We start from the raw sequence: 23,386 nt of genomic DNA, 5'->3' as shown, positions 1-23,386 counted from the left end.
GGCCTATGCCACAGCAACACTGGATTTGAGTCACTTCTGAGTCACGTCTCCTACCTACACCACAGCTCAAGGCATTGCCAGATCCCTGACCCACTGAGCGAGGCCAGGGATTGAACCCACATCCTCATGGGTACCAGTCGTATTATTTTCCGCTGTGCCACAATGGGAACTCCTGTATCTTTTCAAATTATGGTTTTCTCCAGATATATCCCCAGGAGTGGGATTGCTGGATCAGATGGTAGTTCTATATTTAGTATTTTAAGTAACCTCCATACTGTTCTCCATAGTGGTTGTACCATTTTACATTCCCGTGTAGGAAGGTTCCCTTTTTTCCACATCCTCTTCAGCACTTAATGTTTGTAGATTTTTTGATGATTCTCATTCTGACTTGTGTAAGGTGATAGCTCATTGTAATTTTGATTTGTATGCCTCTAATAATTAGTGATGTTGAACATTTTTCATGTGTTTTTTGGCCATCTATGTGTTTTCTTTGGAGAAATGTCTGTTTCGATCTTCTGCCCATTTTTTGATTGAGTTGTTTGTTTTTTTGATATTGACTGCATAAACTGTATATTTGGAGATAAATCCCTTGTCAGTTACTTCGTTTGTAAATATTGTCTCTCATTCTGTAGGTTATCTTTTCGTTTTATGGTTTCTTTTGCTGTGAAGAAGCTTTTACATTTAATTAGGTCCCATTTGGAGGTCTCTTGTGATGCAGTGGGTTAAGGATATGGTGGTGTCATTCCGGCAGTTTGATTTGCTGCTGTGGCGTGGGTTTGATCCTTGGCCCAGAAATGTCCATGTGTATCTGGTGTACTCCCTGCTAAAAAAAAAAAAAAAAAAAAAAAAAAGATTTTCATTTGTTTCTTTTTCTTTTTATTTTTTTTACTCTAAGAGGCTGATGAAAAAGATATTGCTATGATTTGTGTTGAAGTGTTCTGCCTGTTTTTCTCTAAGGGTTTTATAGTGTCCAGCCTCATGTTTAGGTTTTCAATCTATTTAGAGTTTATTTTTATATATGGTGTTAGAGAATGTTCTAATATCTTTCTTTTACATGTAGCTGTCCAGTTTTCCCAGCACCACTTATCAAAGAGACTGTTCTTTCTCCATTGTATATTCTTGCCTCCTTTATCCTAGATTAGTTGACCATAGGTGAATGGGCTTATCTCTGGGCTTCCTATCCTGTACCATTGATCTATATTTCTGTTTGGGGGCTCATTCTATATACTGTTTTGATGACTGTGGCTTTATAGTATAGCCTGAAGTTAGGGAGCCTGATTCCTCCAGCTCCATTTTTTCTTTCTCAAAATTGCTTTGGCTCTTCATAGTCTTTCGTGTCCCTGCAAATTTAAAAATTTTTTGTTCTAGTTCTGTGAAAAAATGCCATTGGCAATTTGATAGGGATTGCATTGAGTCTGTAGATTGCCTTGGGTAGTATAGTCACTTTGATAATATTGATTCTTTCAATCTAAGAGTGTGGTGTATCTTTCCATATGTTTGTGTCATCTTCATTTTCTTTCATCAGCATCTTATAGTTTTCAGAGTACAGGTCTTTTGCCTCCTTAGGTAGGTTTATTCCTAGATTTCTTAATCTTTTTGATGCAATGGTAAATGGTATTATTTCCTTAATTTCTCTTTCTGATCTTTCATTGTTAGTATATAGGAATGCAAGAGATTTCTTTGTATTAATTTTGTATCCTGCAATTTTACTGAATTCATTGATGAGCTCTAGTAGTTTTCTGGTAGCATCTTTAGGATTTTCTGTGTATAGTATCATATCATCTGCATATAGTGACAATTTTATCTTTTTTCCAATTTGGGTTCCTTTTATTTCTTCTTCTTCTATGATTGCCCTGGCTAGGACTTCCCAAACTGTTGAGTAAAAGTGGTTAGAGTGGATATCCTTGTATTGTTCCTATTCTTAGCAGAAATGCTTTTAGCTTTTCACTGTTGAAAATGATGTTAGCTGTGGGTTTGTCATATATGGCCTTTATTATGTTGAGGTAGGTTCCCTTTATGCCCACTTTCTGGAGAATTTTTTTTTTTTTAATCGTAAATGGGTATTGAGTTTTGTTGAAAGATTTTTCTGTGACATGATTTTTCATTCTTCTGTTTATTCATGTGATTAATATGCAGATGTTGAAGAATCCTTGCATCCCTGAGACAAATCCCACTTGATTGTGGTGTATGATCCTTTTAATATACTGTTGGATACAATTTGCTAGTATTTTGTTTAGGATTTTTGCATCTATGTTCATCCGTGATAATGGCCTGTAATTTTCTTTTCTCTGGTTTTGGTATCAGGGTGATGGTGGCCTTGTAGAATGAGCTTGACATGTTTTTCATCCTCTGTAGTTTTTTGGAAGAATTTTGTTAGGATTGGTGTTAAGTCTTCTCTGAATGTTTGATAGAATTCACCTGTGGAGCCATCCAGTCTTGGACTTTTGTGTTTTAGAAGTTTTTAAATCACAGTTTCAATTTCAGTACTTGTGATTATTGATCTGTTCATATTTTCTATATCTTCCTGGTTCATTCTTGGAAGGTTGTATCTTTATACATTTCTTCCAGATTGTCCATTTTATTAGCATATAGTTGCTTAAAGTAGTCTTAAGATCCTTTGTATTTCTATGTTGTCAGTTCTAACTTTTCCCTTTTCATTTCTAATTTTATTAATTTGAAGCCTCTCCCTTTTTTTCTGATGAGTCTTGTTAAAGGTTTGTTAATTTTGTTGATCTTTTCAAAGAACCAGCTTTTTTTTTTTTTTTTTTTTTTTCTTTTTAGAGCCATACCCACAGCACCTGGAAGTTCCCGGACTGAGGGTCAAATCAGAGCTACAGCTGCCAGCCGACACCACAGCCATAGCAGTGTGGGACCCAAGCCGTGTCTGCTCTCTACACTACAGCTCACGGCAATGCCAGCTCCTTAATCCACTGAGCATGGCCAGGGACCAAACCTGCATCCTCATGGATACTAGAAGAAAGAAGTGAGGGTTCATTACCGCTGAGCAACAATGGGAACTGTATCATTTTTGGGGTTTTTGTTGAGTGGCCATAACTGCAGCATGCAGAAGTTCCAGTGTCAGGGATTGAACCCAAGCCCAGCAGTGACAGCACTGGACCCTTAATGCCTAGGCCACCAGGGAACTCCAAAGAACCCACTTTTAGTTTCATTTCTCTTTTCTATTGTTTTTTTCTTCTCTGTCTCATTTCTTTCTGCTCTGATGTTTGTAATTTCTTCTCTTAACTTTGGATTTTGCTTGTGTTTCTCTAGTTTCTCTGGGTATAAGGGTTAGGTTGTATATTTGAGATTTTTCTTGTTTTCTGAGGTAAGATTTTATTGTTACAAACTTCCCTCTTAGAACTGCTTTTGCTGTGTCCCATAAGTTTTGGATCATCATGTTTTTATTGACATTTGTCTCTAGGTGTTTTTTGATTTCCTTTTCGATCCTTTGGTTAAAATCAAGACTGTTACAGAAGACAAAGAAGGACACTACATAATTATCAAAGGATCAGTCCAAGAAGATAAACGATTGTAAATATATATATATATATATATATATATATATATACCCAACATAGGAGCAACACAATATATAAGGCAAATGCTAACAGCCGTAAAAGGAGAAATTGACAGTAACACAATAATAGTAGGGGGCTTTAACACTCCCTTACGTCATTGGACAAATCATCCAGACAGAAAATCAGTAAGAAAACATAGGCCTTAAATGACACATTAGAAACCAGATGGTCTTAATTGGATATTCATAGAATATTCCATTGGAAAGCAGCCAGCATATCCTTCCTTCTCAAGTGCACATGGAACATTCTCCAGGATAGGTCACATCTTGGGGCATAAAGCAAGCCTTGGTAAATTTAAGAAATTGAAATCATGCTAACCATCTTTCTCAACCACAACATTATAAGATTAGAAATCAATTACAAGAAAAAAACTGTGAAAAGCACAAACACATGGAGGCTAAACAATATGTCAGAAAATCTTATAGGATAATATTACTGACTATTTTCTTTAACTCTCTGAAATTGATCCATGAGATTTTCATGGTGGGATTGCTTCTCACCCACCCCCCCCATTGAAACTTAAAAGCCTACCTCAATCCATATATATCACCAATTTCTACTCTCTTTATCTTTTGTTTTCCAGATTTAGTAATTGGGTTGTGTGCATGTTGTGGCTGAGTTTTAAATTTGGCTTTAAGTCATCTTAATTTGAATAAGCATTTATTGCTCATTGGGATGAGTGTTGATCTCTTCTTCCCATTTTCTTCCCATACATGGACATTTGGCCTATATTAACCATATATCTCTGCTATCAGAACACTCTCCTGCACATTTTTACTACTGCCCTTCCAAAGAATTTACTAAATATAACCAAGAATAGTTAGGGCTTAGTAGTCTTGGGTTTTTTGCCTTTTTTTTCTTTTGAGAAACCAAAGAATGTCTATTTCTTATACAGTAAATTGTTTTTAAAAACTGCTGAAGTAGTATTTATTTTAATTCCATGAGTTTGTTACACTCTGTACCTTATTTGCTTCTGATATCCTAGTTGTAAGCAAAATTTCCATTCATTCAGGTGATTGTCATTTCAAAATTGTAGCTGCATTTTGGTTTTTCCAGTTCTCATAACATTTCTGTTCCAAAGCCAGTATAGTAAGTTTTAAAATAGAGAAAATTCTGTTGCTTTTCTTGTCTTCTTACTTGACTTTCATTTCCAGTCTTTTCCTTCCCAGACTGACTGGGTATGACTAGGTACCAGTCAGTAGTTGAAAGAGACATACCAAAACTATGGCCTCTCTTTATCTGTTTTAATTTCTTGTCCTTTTTCATCCCCCTCTCAGTGTACCTTGTCATTTAACCCATGTCTATTGGGTCCATCCTTGAATCATACAATCTTATATTTTAAAGGAATTTTTGAAGATACCTTTTTGAACAGCCACTCTTATATGTTTGGGAGGTCGAAGTCCACATTTGTAGACTATGAGGCAACTCATCAGAGTCATTTTGGTTTTAAAAAGAAAGAGGGCTGTAGTTGAATTTAAATCAAAATTTACTCATCACATAATGCATGCTAGTTTGCTCTTCTCAGTCGAGAGAGCTTTACTGAGACTTAAAATTGCTTAATATTCAAAGTTAGTGTTCCCTATCATAAAATCAACGATGAATGTTCTGTAAAAATAGTTCACTGTTTTGTGAAAACCACAAGGTATTGTGGGCTAAACAAAAATAGGTGATAGGTTGAAATTTACACACAGGCTGAAGTTTGTAAGCCCTTGGTATACATCACAATTGAACCAAATAATGGACATTAGAAGTCTCAGTTTATGAAAAAGTTGACTTGATACATGATTTGCCTGTGTCTTAATTTTTTTAATCTTTTTATTATGGTAGATTTACAATCTTCTGTTAATTTCTGCTGTACAGCAAAGTTGCCTATGAGTTTTTAAAAGTCAATATTTGTATAGAATAGCTGGTCCTAATAAGCATAAGTACTTGAATATTTCTTAATGAAGTAGACTCATTTGTTTTCCTTTTTCTTAATTCCTAGAGATGTCCATCTGAGATCTGACAGTTTTAAAAATTTCCTAATGCACTTCTGTAGGTTTCTTTAAAAATGCCTTGTTAAAAATCACCACATGATCTGGTACTCTCTGTTAGCCTGCAAGATTTATATGTGATACTCAGTATACTTGTAGTGACTCAAATCATTGAAGTTTAGAAGTGAAAGAATCTGTCTACTTGGCTTTCCTCACTTTCTAGATGAGGAAGCAGAGACCCAGAGGATTCACAGTATTTGTCTAAATTCATACAAGCTACCTGAAATATTATTTCTCTGTCACGCTGTCTTTAATTTACATGAGAGCTCTGGATTCCAATGGAAAAGGAAAGGAAAATAAAAAATTTAGAGGTTTATTCCTTCTAAATTATGTTTTATATTCTTAAGATTCACCAACTTTGATAACCATTCATCTGATAACAAAGCAACAGTAACCAAAAGAAAAAATTCTAACAGCATAAAAATTGCCTACTGCAGAGATAGTGCAGATTTGGTTCAGAGCACCACAATAAAACAAGTCACATGAGTTTTTGGTTTTCCAGTGCATATATAAAAGTTATGTTTACACAAATTTTGTAGTCTATTAAGTGTGTGATAATATTATGTCTAAAAATATATATATACCTCAATTTAAGAAGTACCTTATTGCTTATAAGTGCTGTCATTTGACAATGCAGCATTGCCACGACCTTCAATTTGTAAAAAGAAAAAAAAAAAAAAACCAATAAAGCAAAACATACTTTAACACAAGTATGCCTGTGTTAAAAAGAAGAAATAATTAGCCTTTGTGTAAAATGTATTTACCCATATTTCCAGGCACACTTGTAGGAAAATTATCTGAAAGATGCTCGTCAAAATTGGAAGGTGAAAGTCAGTGCCAGTGCCTACTAATTTCCCTTAACAAACTATCTTGTCCACATAATTTTTTTAAATGTGTTCTTTTCTTAAGGAAGGTAGGTGCAAATACTACAGACTTTTCACTGGGACAGTGTATTCAAATTCTTAAAGATACCTTAAACTTACATTTAAAATGAGATACAGCGCTAATTATCTTGAAACGATTGTTTCTTCTTTTTGATAGTGTGAATAAAAGTTAATCTCCTGAGATTGGATCTTTAAAAATATAGTTTAAATTTAGCATTTATCCTAGTATCAAGAGTAGTAGAATTTTTTGTTTTTGTTTTCATTTTTGTTTTTTAGGGAAATACACTACTTTACTTCTCTTTGGATTTAATATTACAGGTATCTGTGAAAAGATGTACTTAAAATGTTTGAGAAAGAAATCATGTTTGTAGGAACTAATGCACTTTAAAGAGTACTATGCTGTTTGCCACTAATGCTTAAGAAATCAGCCAGATTATTTGGTTTTATTGTACTGGGTTTTTATATTTTGTTTTAAATTTGTTAGTATTTGTATTAAAATAGCCGAAATACATATTTCGTTTAGAGCTTAATGCTTCTTGAGATTGTTTCTAAATCCTAATTTGTTGCATTTTACAGTTTACAAAAGTAATTTTTGTAATCATGACTTTGGTAAAATTTTGTGGAATAGTTTAATATTTAGCATTATAAAAGGTGGGAATGTATTTTATGCACATTTTAAGCCATATTGCCAAAGTCTTAAAATATATCTTCCTTCATTGTACTGTATTTTCTATGTACAAGAGTGTTATAACCCAACAGTAATAGGATTTTAATTATTATTTTTAATGAGGGGAAAATAAGGATGATGCATTTTTATGCTGGGTAGGGGGGCATTGTAGGGCAGAAGATTATGAAATGTTAATGTATCCTGTTAATCTCATTGTCTTTGACCATTATAGTACATGTAATTGTCTTTGGCAATTACAGTACAGAATAGGTTCCTAAAGAGAGAGACACATTTTCAGGAAGGCAGTTCCTAGCAATTGTGAACTTAACATCAATAATTTTGAAGGTTTCCAGCGATCAGTTTTATAGAATTTATAATCATTAGTATGTATCAGTTTGCTAGGGCTGCCATAAATGACACAATACCACAGGCTGGGTGGCTTATAAAACAACAGAAGTCTATTTCCTCACAGTCCTGAAAGTTAGAAGTGCTAGATAAGGTGCGAGCAGGTTTGGCTCCTCTCCTTGACTTGCATATGGTGCCTTCTCCTGGCTCCTCATGTGGTCTTTCCTTTGTGCACATGCATTTTGGTGTCTCTTCCTCCTCTTAAAAGGACATTAGTCATGTTAGGTTATAGTTATTAGCAAGGTTCATGCTAATATTCTGCGTTTTAACTTAATCACCTCTCTAAAGCCTCCATCAGCCGAGTAAAGATACAAGATAATGGAGGTTAGGGCCTCGTCATATGATTTCTGAAGGGACGTAGTTCAGCCCATGAGATGGTAATAACCACCATGACTTCACTAATGGATAAATTGACTTAATTTCTCTCCTCTCTTATTTCATTTCCCATCCACACACACTTTGTTTTGTTGTTTTTGGTATTGTTAGTTGTCATAGTTTATTATTTTTGCAGTGTGTCCTGGTTTTAACAAGACAATTCAACATTTTCCTTTGATAACCCATGGCAGTGGATGAACTTTTACTTTACTTCATGGGCAGATTGAGAACTTACACCCAACAAATTTTTATAACATGATTCTCTGTGAGTTTAGAAGCTGTGTTTAGCAGGGTATTATGGTGATCTGTTTGTAACTGCAGAGACCAGCTGACTGTTCATATCATTGTTCATATAAGCTGTGCAGTGCTGGCCTGTGTTGCCAACTTCCTCGGACCACCTCTTGCTAAGAATTTTGACTTTACTATGTTCTTTTATATTATACATTTCATATTTTTTTTTCTTCTGCTCTGAGGAAAGTCAGTTTAGTGTTTAAATAGCATTTCTGAATACAGATCTGTATATAGAAGTACAGTTTTCTTGTCTCAATGCTCTTGCATTAAAATTAGTAAGATAATACTGAAGAGGAAATTAAATAATGTGTATATGGCCTTGCCCCATACATTGCATGTGGCAATTATTCAGTAAATATCAATAGTCTTCCATTTCATTTTCTGTAATATTTGAGTTAAGGAGAAGCCATGTGCACACAGATGGGAGAAAAGCCAACTTGGTATACTTCACACATTTTGAATTAAAAGGAAAATTAGTTCCTCCAACACTGTGCCTATGGTAGTAACCAGTAAGCCACCCACATTTTACATCCTTCACCTATCTACAACCCTAGCCTCAGGGTGTATGCTCTCCTAATTTTCTGCATTTTTGCTTATCCAAGTTGGGATTAATTGTTCTCTTTCTTCCCAGCCATTTGTGAAGTTCTCAAGGTCTAGCCCTGGTCTACATTGTTTAGACATGTCTCCAGCACCTGTCACAGTGCCTTAAACACCTGAAGTGCTCATCCACTTTTGACTGAATAAATAAAACAAATTTGTCAGAAAATAGTGAATTTTGCCCCACCATAGGCTCTGTTAATTGCACAACCATTGTAGTATTAAAATTTTCACTTGTCAGTACCCCATCCCCATAAATGCATCTAAGCAACAAATGTTTGGATTAGGTTGTTACCTTAAAATAATTTAAGTAAGTGGAAATTTGACCTTTCTATATGAGGGGAGCAAAACCAGAGGTACCACTTTCCATGAGCAGCAGATTGTTATATTACACTCTGGAGTATTTCTGCTGGGATGTCCTCTGTTTTACCTCTAGTTTGACGCATATAAAGTATGAGTCCCCAGAGGGTTTTGCTCTCTAGGCAGCCCATTTCTGTAGGTAAATCTTTCTAATTTCTAGTCTGGAATCAATTGAGAATTTTTGGGTATTCCCCCCCCATTTCTCCAAGTAAGGTCTATCATTAACTTTAGTCACTTAATTGTTTTAAAACATTTCTTAGGTTGCCTGCCCTCTTTTGGTTGCAGCTAACAAATCTTGTCTGGGTTAGTTTTTTACTTCTGTAACCAAAATACCATGGTAAATTAGCTTGAGATAGTACCTGATTCAGTTTGCTCAGTAGATACTTGTCATCAAGACAGTTTGTCTTGTTTCTCTGCCTTCCTTTTCTGCCTCTCTTCATCACAGGCTTCACATAGTGCCCTTGTTGCCTGACCACTCCTCTGAAAGGAGGTTATTTTCATAGAAACCAGCACATGTCTTCTAGCATTTCACTTACTGGGAGCGGTTGAGTTGAACACATGGGGTATGGTGTATGTCAGTGAAGGAGTTATGTTGGCCCCAGACCGAAGGAATGATTTGCTGGTCGGCCTAAGCAAATAAGTGCTTTCCTCTGGACCAGGAGTTCGTTCCCTTAAACCACAGGGCTAAGAATGGACTAGTTCTCCAGATGGAAGGCAGTCATAGTATTCTCTTTCATCAGACAGTGGCGGTGGATGGTACAAGAGGCAAGTCACAGTTTTCTTCATCTGGCTGTTTATTCCTCCTCTTTGCTGCTGAGTTCCAAAGAAGCCCGAGTTATTCTTTTTTCTAGATGGCCTCCCAACGTGTCAGTTACCTTGGGTACCTGTGGGTCTTTAATGTTTATTTTTGGAAAGCTATCACCAAATGTCCAAGGTTACATTGTTTGACAAGTATTTGTCAATATTACAACAATTGTTATTTTAACATCAGAGTTCTTTTAGAGGCTTTTAATAGTGTTGCTCTTTTTTCAACTATTAAACATCTGTGGCCAGTATTTATAGATAGAATGTTTAAAGAAGTGTTATGTTTTGTCACTTATGGCCAACATGTTTTTGTTGTTGCTGTTGTTTATTATTAGTTAAGTTTACATCTTCCTCTTGTTTAGCATGGTGGTGACCTGTATTGGTTCATTTTTTTGAGTGGATCTAATTTGTTAGTGTTCATTATAGCTATTCATCTGTTCCTTGTGGTCTGGTAATTTATGTGTAGGGACTTTTCCTGATGTTGAGGACTATTCATAAATGCACACCTACCAAAAATGAATTTAAGGAAAAAAACCTTTAAGCATAAAAATTCTTATAGGAATCTTAGAATAGTGAAAATTTGGGTCATCTAAATGTTGAGGATTAATGACAGTGAAACTAATGTGTTTATTAAGGGATAATATGCTGCTGTTATACATTTTGGACTATATTACTTTTGTAAGATAAAGAAATTTTGATTATATATTTGATTTTTGGATCATCCGGAGGATTTTAATACCTTGAAATAATGTATTATGAGCAGGAGCATAAAGAAAATCTTTATTTCCTTTTCTTTCTATCCAAACTTTACTGGTTTTTCAGTCTTATAAATTTAAAATAATGTGATTTAGGATCATAGTTGGGCAAACCTGGTATACTCCAGAAATGGTATCACAAAAGGCTATGACATCTGTCCTATTTGAGGCCAGTGGCAGAAATATAGTACTAGATATGTAGAAGAACAAACTAGGAGATCGTTAAATGCTTGGAGCAGTTACCATCCAGTGTGTGAATGCTGAATTCAGTTTTGTGACGCTGAAAACGCTGTTATGTATTCAGTGAAAGGAGTCATAGCTGAATTGCCTCAGCAGTCCTGTTTTTGTAATATTTGATAATTATCTGTAAAGTCTTGAAAGTAAATTTCATACTGAGCATTTAAAATATTTGTACTTTTATATTTAAATGCTTGGATAAGTATTCATTAAGACTGATTTTTGTATTTATTTCTGGCTACTTTAATATAGCTGCGCGTCTGACTTAAATATTTGATCGCTTGTAACTGATGGTAGTTTTTTGTTGTTTGTTTGTTTTTAATATTATGGCCACACCCATGACACATGGAAGTTCCTGGGCCAGAGATTGAATCAGAGCCATGGCTGTGACCTACACCGCAGCTCTGGCAATGCCGGATCCTTTAAAACCACTGTGCTGGGCCAGAGATTGAACCTGCACCCAGCCACCCCAGCCACTGCAGTTGGGTTTTTAACCCAACACCACAGCAGGAACTCCACGATGGGAGTTTTGAATAAAAAGCTTTTGTGTTTTTGGAGAGTTATGGTAGGAAAATATAAAGGTATGTAATTTTTTTAAGAATTCAGTTATTTACTATTTAAGAATGGTAAGTATGGTTGGGCAGACTGTACAGAGAAATGCTTTGTGATTTTAGAAGTGTTAGTTCATTTTGGATGTCTTCTGTGGTCTATCAGTTCCTTGAGGGCAGGACTTATTTTATATGTAGTAACCTCTATAAGCCCTGACGTCCAGGCCTTTACCTGTTTGGTATGGGGTAGAGACTGGACAAGTGTCTCAATGTTGTCTAATCTCCTGTTCTTTTTAGGTGTCCTTTTGATGTTAGAATTTAAGTAGACTAATTTCATATCAAATGATATTCTAGAATTAAGTGTCTTTGAAAGAGGATAAACTCAAGTCTTCATAGAGCCTATGTAATTTTATTGCAACTGTGACTGAAACTTTGAATGCAGAATTGCATTAACTGTGTGTGTGCACGCGCATGCGTGCGTGCACACAAAGGGCACGTTTGTTTGAGTGTTTCTCTTCACTGAAAAACAGTTAATTCTGAAAGACATGGAACAACTTTATTTCATCCATCGTAGCTCTTAGCACCGTGCTTTGCCCTTCCTACGGATATACTTGGTGTAAGGGAAAGCAATAATGTTCTTTCTCTCCAGGGGCGTAAGAGCTAGCTGAAGTAGGACTACAGCTAGAACGATACTTTTAAAATTTGAACTATTTACCCTTTTTCCCTTGAAAATTTACTTTTGGTTATAGAAACTAGTACAGTACCATGATTAATGTAATAAACCTATTTTTAGCGTTTTGAACAGATAACTTTCCTGCTCTGCATTTTTTATATTTTTTGCTGACTTTAAAAGATATACTGCTAATATTGTGAATTCTCATCGTGGCTCAGGGGTTAATGAACCTGACTAGCATCCATGAGGGCGCAGGTTCGATCCCTGGCCTTGCTCAGTGGGTTGCAGACACAGCTCGGATCCCGCATTGCTGTGGCTGTGGTGTAGGCCAGCGGCTATGGCTCCGATTGGACCTGTAGTATGGGAACCTCCATGTGCCACGGATGTGGCCCTAAAAAGACAAAAGAAAAAAAACAAAGAAAAAATAAAAATATACTGCTAATATGTATTTATTATAGGAATTTTTATAGACATTAATTTATATCATTTTTACTCATATTTATTTTTCTTTGCCCTGGAATGTATTAGTGATGCAGAAGCACCACTGATCACTGCTTTAAGTTGGAACACTGGTGGCCTTTGCTTATCTGAATCAAGCATTGTTGAAAATTTTTATATGTTAGGTGCTTCAGTTCCATTACTCATTATATGAATGCTGGACTTAATGAATGACATATTAGAGGAAAAGAACATTTATTGTTTTATCAGTCTCTTTTACTTGGATTCCACCTCCTTTATCTCATTTGGGAAATCCTCCTAATTAAGTAGTGACTCATTGTTCCCCTGACAGACATATCCATGATTGGTCAAATTATGATTTAAATTCTTACAAGTGTATAATGGGTAGGATTGTTTTGTTTCTTAAATCATTCAGTCAGCAGACTTTCAGCATTGACTAATGAGTACCTACTATGTGTGTAAGCACAGTATTACACATTACTGTGGGTCAGGATAAAATTGAGCAGGGTATCTTGCAGAGCACCAATCATCTGTGGTGCCACAGTGACATCTAGACAAGATGTCTTGAACAAAAATTATCATAGGAGTATCTACCTTTATCATTCTGTTAAGTGGTGTATTATATATATGTATCTATTCTCACAGGTCATTAATTGTACTATGTGAGTTAATTTGGAGGAAGAACCTTTTGCTTTACATGAAGTAGTCGTTATTCGTTATATTTCCTCTATGGTTTCTCTTTTCGGTAAATGAAGTACTACCTATCCAGATGTCCTAAAAGAAACCTTTGATTCCTGCCTTTTTCTCAACTCTTGTGTTGGTCACTCACCCTGTAGCCTACTTCCTAAATACCTTTGGAATCCCTGTGTCTCTCTTTAGCTGCAGTGAAGGTTGTAGGTGTAGAGATTGGATGAAGGTGTAGGTTGTAGTATACTGTAGCACCCTCCTAACATGGCTCCCTTTTCCTGTCCACTTTCCTTGCAGTCTGTACTTCATAGCAGTCAGGATGAGCTCTTAAAAACATAAATGTGTTCCTTCTCTTGTGATGCTTTCAAGGCCTCTCTTAGGCCATGTTTCATGTGTTTCTTTATCTGCACCTAGCCCATCTGTGAACTGTTACTGCTCACTGCATTGCTTCTGTTTCTTGCCTTTCTCCCCATATACTCATGTTCTCACTCTCCTCCTGTCTATCCTTCAGGACTGCTTTGTACATACCTAGAGTTTTTTGAAACTTGTACATTGCAGCTTAGATGTTGAAAAACTAGAGATTTCAAATCCTACCAAATTATGTAGACAAAACCAGCATGATGACTTATGTTCTGCCCAGTAGTCTAAAATCAATCTTTTCCTAAATAAATAATATTCTGATTCTTAGACTATACTGGTTTTTACAGTTAAGGAGAAAAAGGAAACAACTTTTCTGTGCTATTTGATATAATCATTAAAACATGATGTTAAAGCCCTTATGTAAATTTCAAATCATTTTTGCTAGTATGTTGTAGAAAAAGAGACCCAGCCATGTTTTGGTTATATCATCTATTACTAACTTCTTGGAAGTGACTGTATTTATTAGGGTTTATTATTAGGCAATATTGAAACTTCATTTTACATTATCTGATAAAATCAAATGGTTTTTACAACATTGTTTACATTTTGTTTAAAATATTTTATTAAGAAAATACTTAATTAACTTTGTTTTATTTTTAGGGTTATATCCTGTGTTGTGACCTCATGGTTTAAGTGGGAATAAAGATGAGTATAAGCAGTGATGAGGTCAACTTCTTGGTATATAGATACTTGCAAGAGTCAGGTGAGTACTTTCATAAAGTAAATAGGCCTCAAATTATTTTAATATTCTCAAAATAACCTTTTATGCATTTGAAATTTGTATCAGTCCAAACTGTTGAACTTTGTATGTTTCCTTAATGTCTGGACTGCCATTTTAAAGCTATGTGTTACTGCATGGTTTAACTCTCTGACTCTTTCAAATATGTTGGAATCATCTCAGGCAAATATTTGTAAAATGGTTTGGCTTTCACTGTTCAAAGACCATTTTTATAATTTGTTATGAGGTGAGATTATTGCTCATGATTGATAGGAACATATAAATTCTCAGTTACCATCAATTTGATAATGTATCTTTAGAATCCTCAGCGTAATATTACTACTTCTAATTGCAGTTAGCATTTCAAAATCTAAATTAGCCTTATTCTTTGATACTGCTTTTGTAAGTATTATCCCCATTAAGTATGTCTTTGCCTTGAATTTTACTAGCGTGTTTATTGGAAGCCAACTAGTGCATATATATTATTGCAAGTCATTTGTAATAAATATTAAGTAAATCAGTGTTCTCCATGTTTTCTAGACAGACTTAGAGGTGTTGTCATAGAATAGAAAGAAAACAAGAGAAAATGGGATGGATTAAGGGAAAAAATGTAAAAGTAGAAGAGGGAAAAACTTGGGTTGGATGCAACATAGGATGGTGGAAAAGATTAACTTCAGTGGTAAATTAGATTGTGAGCATGAGATGGAATCAGTTGGTGGTTGAAAGTATGCTGGGGAGGTTGAATTTTTGAAATTGTAGCTTAAAGTTATTTGGATATTTAGTAAGGTAAGATTTGGTATTGAAAAATAATTTTGGTAGTCACTTGTGAGGGGGGAAATGGAAGGAATAGAATAGGAGGTTGAGGCCTCAATTTTGGTTTTGAAACCTGAGTTCTTCTTATAGGGGCTTAGTTAATTGTCCTTTCTTATACATGGAATGTAAACATGATCTTCCATCTTAGATCCTCTGCTTGCTGAGATGTTCTCAAGGGCACTCCATTTATGAGCTTTTTTCTTGGGAGGGACTTTTGTATTCCCAAGCACCAACACTGTTTCTCTCTGACTTGAGACAGCTGAGAAAATTATGTTCAACAAGGACAGAAAAGGAAAAAGAGAAGAAACTAAAATAACCAACAATGCAGAATAACCTGTTATGAAGCTTTGGAATGAATAGATCTTGTTTTGTTTTCAACTGGTAACCTGGTATTAAAGGCAGATCCGAAGAGGACATCCATAGAATATTTTGAATAAGATAAAATGTCAGTAAAGTGGAAAAGGCAGCGAACTGTTACATATATAACGTGTAAGCTCATGTTTGGATATTGTGATATAGTGCTTTGGGCCATAATGGAAAGAATTTGTTGGGTCAAAACAAACTCTGCTTTTTCTGCCTTTAAATCTGACCACCATTTAAGCCAGAGCTTTGAGGCTTTAGAGCCTAAAGTGGAAAACATTGTGAAGTATCAGGGGATGGGAAATGGCTTGTAGGTTTATTGTAAAGGCAACTATTTGGTTTCAGCCATATCAAACTACTGTTTCTGGAGATGAGTAACAGCTGAATAGCTCAGCAGCATCCTGTGGTTGAGCCAGTGCTGAGGTGAAATAGGACAGGGTAAAGGTAGAGATGTTTGATAAATACTTAAAAATCTTCTTTTTTCCAAACAGAAGCCCACAAATTGATGTTTTATGTCTCTACAAGAAAATACAAAGTAAAGGAGACAGTAAAATAATACTCTGGATTAATTTCTAAGTGTGCAGTGATTAAATATTATCAAAAGTTTTAAGGTTGCTTACATTCTCAGAGAAAATCATTCTCAATTTCATATTTTAAGGTATTTCATGTTGCAGTAAACATAAAGCAAGAATAATATTTCTTGGAAAAACTTTGTATGGTAGATTAATATTTATCATATTAAGTCCTGTAGAATTGTTTACTGTGTTTTTAGTTGTGCTTTGTGTATTCTTTAGAAAGCTTTATACTTTACAGTGTATTGGTAGTGAAATACAGTGTTAAGCTACATCTCTAAAAATATGAACACTTGCCCCTTTATAAGATCAGTAACTTACATTATGATTTATAAGGGAGAATCAGATTCAACTGATAATATTTTTACTTTCAACAGTTTTTCTAGGAATGCAACTTTCCATAAATATAAGAATCACCTATACCAGAGTTCTAAAGTTTGATTCTCTGACCGTCTGCATGAGAATCATTTGGAGAGGAGGAGTGGGGCCCCAGAATCTGCATTTTACAGATGCCTCAGATGGTTCATAGGCATATTAAAGTTTGAAAGCCACTAATCCATATTAGGACAACTAGAACATGACAAAAAAAAAAAAATTGACATTGAGTATGTAGCATGTTCATGGTATCCTGAAAGAAGAGTTATATTTAGTAACTATTTGAGATAGAGTTAAAAGCCTGAAGTATACACATTGAGGTTTGAGGTGTGAGAATATCTCCTAAAGAGAGAGCTTCCCCTAAATTGTTGTATTTTTTATTTGTAGGCAATATTTAACAGGAATGATAAGGTGTGTTTATACCGTAAAAGATATGATGAGATGTTCGTTTGGAATTACTTCTAGAAATAGGGATGGGAAAGAGTTTAAGAAATGAATGCTTCTGTGGCCTCAGGAGAGGTTTCAGATAGAGCCCAGAATCTAACCCATCTTAACAATTGACCCTTACTCCAAGAGCTCTTCCTCAATTTTGATCTCTAATTATACATAAAAGTGACCAGTGGATAATATTTTGGCATTATCTAGAACAGTAATTCCTTCTCTGGGTTGTTGGGGGATTTGGCATTTATTTATCACCATAACTTACAGAGAATTAGTTGTTAAATATCTAAGAAATGATGTAAGTTACTTTTTAGACCGTAATTATTTCTTTTAAAGATTTAAAGCAATGCAGAAGAAACTAGAATCTTAATATCGCTACCTCACTTCTAAAAGAGTACTGAATCTGGAGGTTCCCATCATGGCTCAGTGGAAACGAATCTGACTAGTATCCATGAGGATGCAGGTTCGATCCCTGGCTTCACTCAGTGGGTTAAGGATCCAGTGTTGCTGTGAGCTGTTGTGTAGGTTGCAGATTCGGCTCAGATCCTGCTTTGCTGTGGCTGTGGTGTAGGCCGGAGGCTACAGCTCCGATTGGACCCCTAGCCTGGAAACCTCCATATGTTGTGGTCACAGCCCTAAAAGAAAAAAGAAAAGAAAAAAACGAAAAACAAAAAGAGTACTGAATCAGATTAGGAGATGGGAAGAAAATAAATATTTCTAACAAAGTGTCTTTGGAATGACATTCAGCAGGCTGGTTTGTAAAGACCTGCCACAAAGGAAAATAAAGTTTCCTTCTTGCTTGTCTTATTACCTCGAAGTTCTTGGTCAGAAAGTCCAAAAACACCTTCTGAAAGTTTTGTTCTGTTTTGATAAATGTGTGATTTAGAAATAATGATTTTCAGTAAGAAATTCTAATATTTGTTCTCTGCAGTGTTAAATGTTGACTGTGTAGTATCTATCTCTAGAGGGAAGAAAATGACTTAAATTGTTTTAGTCTTAAATACTTCATACTATGTGCTAAATATCCTATTATGACTATTATCAGCATTAGAAGATATTACCTGAGAGAAGTATCTGCCCCACCCCTCCATTATGTAATTTCTCAGGACTCTCATTTTCTCATTCATAAAATTTGTTACTTGTTAAATAGGGACTATAGTGTGATAATCAGCCTCAAATATTTTATAAACATCTGTTTGAAATAAGCCACCATTCCCTATTGGTTAAAACTAATTAAGAGAAAAGTTTATTTGTTATAGGATAGTTTTATTAAGTATTGGAACTTTAAATTTTTTTCTTATTTTTATTTCTAGAAAGTTCATCCTAAGCATGTTGCCTTGATCATTATCATTTTGCACTGTTACAAACTAATGTCATATTTAAAAAATACTCCCTGGGGAATAAAATGTTATTTTTAAAATTTTGAGATGACTTGGAAATTGAATGTATTTGACATGTAGTACCGTGAGTAATGGTTGCCTTGATTCAGTATGCTCCTTTAATTAGCATTCACCCAAGGACATTAGTAATTTGATTGCCCTAATAATTCATATTTAGCAACCATATGCAGAGTAAATACTAAGTGGTACATACTGTAATTGTGTATAATAGAATCTGATATAGTGTTAATTTTAGAAGACCTAAGCTGGTTTGTACTTTAAAAATTTTCTTCCTCATCCCAAGCACCTTTTTTCGTTTGACTCTTCTATAGTGATTTACAATTTTAGTTTATTTTTTTTCAGAAAAAATTATTCCTGGCAATTATTTGTGAACTTTGTGGTACCCATTTTTCTTGTCGCATTGTATAAATTGAAATTTTGTGTATTTGGTTTGGGGGAGAATTCTTGATTCTAGCTTTTAACTGTCATCTGATAACATATTGAAGAACTCAGTAACATATATATTTATGATGAACTTCACTGTTGAATGCTATGTTGTATCTTATGATTGAAGGCTAACTGAAAGATGCCAAAACAACATGTCCTTAATACCAGATAGTTTTCTAGATGGTGATTGTGAATACTGTAATTTTTAAAAAATGCTCATTTTTTAGAACTGTGGTTCACCTTGCCATGCAGTCTCCATTTACAGGAAGGTAATGATATATGTGGACTTAAAGTGTTTGGTTCAGGAAAGATCATCTTGTCTCTCCTGCACCCTACCTCTCATTCCATAGTTTTCTAACCTTTTCAAAAGGATATTGTATGTCCCAGGGTACAGGCCTCACACCACACCACTTTTTCTGACATGTTGCTTAAAATGTTGTATTTGTTTGTAAGATCAAACGTCAAACATGTTTTATTTAGAAATCTAAACATGATCGTGGTGGGCACAAACTAACCTGAATGTTTATGTATAATGTTAATGTTCTGACCTGTAACACTGAATAGGTCACTCATTTGTCTTTTTCATTTAGTGATTTTGTATTAACCTCTATAATTGTAAAATACCGTCAGTTACCTGACAGTGCAGTTTCTCTTGACTCAGATAAAGGTAACTGGGCTACATAAACAGTATTTCTTACATATCCCCCACTGGTCCCATTTTTAAGCAGGCTCTTTAACAATGGGCTTGATGGAGTTAGGTTAAACTGGCTGTCAGTAATGTGCCTCTAGCTATGAGGAACCGGAGTGGGGAGAGCTCAGCATCTGGTGTGTCTATCCTGAGTCTTCCTTTGGGTTTTTATGAGATGAAGATCAGTTACAGAAATGCACGTATGTATATAGTTTTGGTTTATGATAAAATAAAATACGCACTAACACTGATTGACACAGAGTTGTTGTGTACCTGACTAATTAACAGTAAACATCAAGCAGTTGTCATAAATGCTGATAATTACTATACTTTCATACTTCCAAATCAGTTTTTCTTCTTTTTTTTTTTTTTTTTTGGAAGCTGAATGGTTTATTTTTCTCTGATTAAAAAAGAAATTCCTGTTACACATTCCTACTGACATGCTTGTTAGAAGACAAAAGTCCTTTAATAGATGCCAGAGAACTTGTTCAATCTTAATAGTAATCTTTTTGTTTTTTTAGGAATAGCCAACATTAGCAAGGGTATGAGGAAAACATATAAATTGCTAATGGCATTATAAATATGTATCTTTTCTTTGAAAAGCAATTTGATAATCATGCGCTTCCTTTAAAAGGTTCATGTCGCCTTCAACTTTTGAGGGAATCCATCCTAAGGAGAAAAAAAAGTATATATGTATACATACCCATCTACACACATACAAACATACATGGCAAAAGCCTATACACGTAGATAACTGAGATAAGATTCTTTTTAAAATCATGAACATTGGGAAAGTCCAGGTGTCCAGTCATAGGATGAATAATTTACTAGCTGAGTGCATTTATTGGCTGAATATTATGGTATTATTGAAATCATTTCAGAAAATATAATTCGTATCAAGTGTTCATAGTTATATATATTTTTAAGGACAAAATTTTGGGGCACAAAACTATACAGCCAGTGTATTATATTGTGCTGAAGAAAAGGAAACAAAAGATATTAACAGTTACATTTGGGTTTTGGTTTTGTAATTCTTTTTCTTTCTTCACATTTTCTTTTAATAAGTGCTACGTCTAACTCTTCAGCATCCAAGATCCCCTATAGCATTTTCCCCCTTTTTATGTTTTCTGAAACCTTTAAGCATTTAAATTGGATCTATAGAAAAGAATGGGATTTGGGGGGAAGGGAGTATGTGGTGATGGAAGCAGGGGTATAATTTTTTGGGTTTTTCTGACCTGAATTTTAAAAAGATCTTGGGTAAATCAGATTTTCCTTCCAGATTAGGGCACTGTGTTGTGATGGTAGTTAAACTTTGCCTTTTTGTTTTCCCTGTTCAGACGCTATACCATAACCATGTTCAGGGCCCATTTTCATGTTCCTGCATTCTTTATTTGCAAAGTAGAATTAGCAGACTCTGGAGGACTTAACTTCCCAATGAGAACACAATCTCTGTTATGTCATGAAAAGACACTCCTGAAACAAGCAACATGTAGAAAGTGGTTGTCTCGTCATCTCGTTTCTTTTTTTGCTTTTTAGGGTTGTGGTTGAGGCATATGGAAGTTCTCAGGCTAGGGGTCTAATTGGAGCTACAGCCACTGGCCTATGCCATAGCCACAGCAACGTGGGATTCGAACCACATCTGCAACCTACATCACAGCTCACGGCAATACTTGATCCTTTTCTCACTGAGTGAAGCCAGGGGTCGAACCCGCAACCTCATGGTTAGTAGTTGGATTCATTTCCACTGCACCCCAATGGGAACTCCTGATCTCATTTCTTAAATGGTAACGGGGGAATGGTGCTTGATCTCAAGAGTAACTCCACATAGAGCCCTACCACTGCTGGTCTTTATTGCTGAATTAATGTATACTGAACATGGTGGTTTTCAGCCTTATTCCTCTCTGGAATTAATTTCTTTCATTTTGTTTCTTCCTTCCTTTTTGTTTTCTTTCTTTCCTTTTCCTTTCTTTTTAAGGCCACACCCATGGCTATTGAAATTCCTGTGCTAGGGCTCCAATCAGCTGCAGCCGCCAACCTATGCCACAGCCACAGCAACACCAGATCCAAGCCGTATCTATGACCTTTGCACAGCTTGTGGCAACACCAAATCCTTAACCTACTAAGCAAGGCCAAGGATCCAACCCATATCCTTATGGATACTAGTTGGGTTCTTAACCCATCTGGTCACAATGGGAACCATGGAATTTCTTTACTACCTCCCAAATTTTAATTGCCCTAGTGAATGTGTAGAGTACTTGATTACAGAGATAGTATTTATTATCAGATTTGCTTTTACCCTTGGAAGGAAGGGATGCTCTAATATGGCAGTCAGGCGGGACTTTAGCGTTTTGGAGATTTAAGCTGATCCCTTTTGCCTTCTACTCTGTAGATGAAAAGTTGTCCCTGAAAAAGAATCCCCTACATAAATATTTACAAATAAATGCAAATATATTTTGACATGAGGCTAGTTCAACTTCAGTGTATCAAGGGAAATTTAAGTCATATGTTTTTTTCTTGATTATAAATTTTTTTGATGTGCCAAGGTAAATTGTAGTAGAATTGCATTCTGATTTAACAGATGTTTATTGAGCATTAGCTAACAATCTAATTTTCCATAATTGAAAGGCTGCTAGACATAAACTCATCTTCAGCCCATACACATACACAACCATAGATATATAGGTGATAACCTTTCAATGTGGTAAATGCTATACAGATATTATGGGATTAGCATAACAGGATGCTCAGCTTTAGAGCAATGAAAGGAACGACTTCACCTCCATCCTTCCACATAGGTGAAAAGAGCACAAGAATCCGTAAGGTCCAGAGGCGTGACATCACACAACATACCCAGGGTGTTACTTGTTATCAGCGATCACTTGAATTTAATGTGCAATGGAAAGAATGGAAAGGTGGAATTAGGGAGATGAGCCTGGAGAGATGGGTAGAGTCAAGATTACAAAAGTAACTCTGTACCATACTTAGGAGTTTAGCCTTGGTTATGAAGGCCAAAAGGATCATTCTCAGTGCTCAAGTAAGGAGAAATATGATCAGTTTTTGTTTTACAGGTCGTATTCTAGCTGTAGTGTAGCAAATATACTGGACTGGGGAAGAGAGAAAATGAATTTATGACGGTACTAGTCCAGGCAAAGGAGGATGGGACATTAAACCTAAGGTTCTAGAAGAAAAGGAAAGCTGAGAACAGAGATCGGAGATGCAGGATTGATAGGATTTGGCAAATGGTGGAATGCCACAGGCTGAGGTGGAAGTTAGGATGACTTGCAGGTGTAGCAAAGTAAGGTAGGATATTTCTGAGGAAAAACAAGTTTTAGGGAGAGGAAGAAAAGTAGTTTTAAACATAATGATTTTAAGATGCCATGTAATGCAATGGCTAGAAATAAAGGAAAAGCTATAGTTGAATTCAACATGTATTGAAGCAGAGCATTTAAGTAAGATTCACTTCTTCAGGGTAAACATTAACGATAAGTGCCAAAACAGTGCTAATGACCCATTTAGAGGCATTTCCTTGCTGTTTGAGAACATTCGAAGCACATGCAAAACAACTGGAGGTGGTTGTGAGCACCTGGTCTCAGAACAACCTCAGGATATGTGCAACATTCCAGCCAAACTTTGACATCATTCTGCCTGGATCTAAACGTAACTAATTATTATTATTTAAGTTGTACTCAGGAATTGGCATACAGAAATCATGGAAGTTGCTATAATTTAGAAGGCTTATGAAAAATCAAAACACTTCAGAAACCTTGCTAATAAGATGTCTTAATGTTTCATGCACTACCGATACCACTTTCTAATACCC

General features: G+C 35.4%; 1 protein-coding gene across 17 annotated transcripts in view; it reads left to right on the top strand.

The window, feature by feature from the left end:
- Positions 1-23,386, top strand: part of TBL1XR1 (transducin beta like 1 X-linked receptor 1) — a 175,785-nt gene that overhangs the window by 117,697 nt on the left and 34,702 nt on the right. For 13 of the 17 annotated variants that reach the window (XM_021071196.1, XM_021071197.1, XM_021071201.1 and 10 more), the window contains one exon: positions 14,374-14,476. The exons of the other annotated variants lie outside the window; for them this stretch is intronic. In XM_021071196.1, coding sequence (XP_020926855.1) covers positions 14,419-14,476 — 58 coding nt within the window. In that variant the 5' untranslated portion in view covers positions 14,374-14,418. The remainder of the gene's footprint in view (positions 1-14,373; positions 14,477-23,386) is intronic. 17 annotated transcript variants of the gene reach the window in all.

The sequence above is a fragment of the Sus scrofa genome, chromosome 13, assembly GCF_000003025.6.
Source record: "Sus scrofa isolate TJ Tabasco breed Duroc chromosome 13, Sscrofa11.1, whole genome shotgun sequence".
NCBI lineage: Eukaryota > Metazoa > Chordata > Mammalia > Artiodactyla > Suidae > Sus > Sus scrofa.
This window is presented reverse-complemented; position numbering and strand designations above follow the sequence as displayed.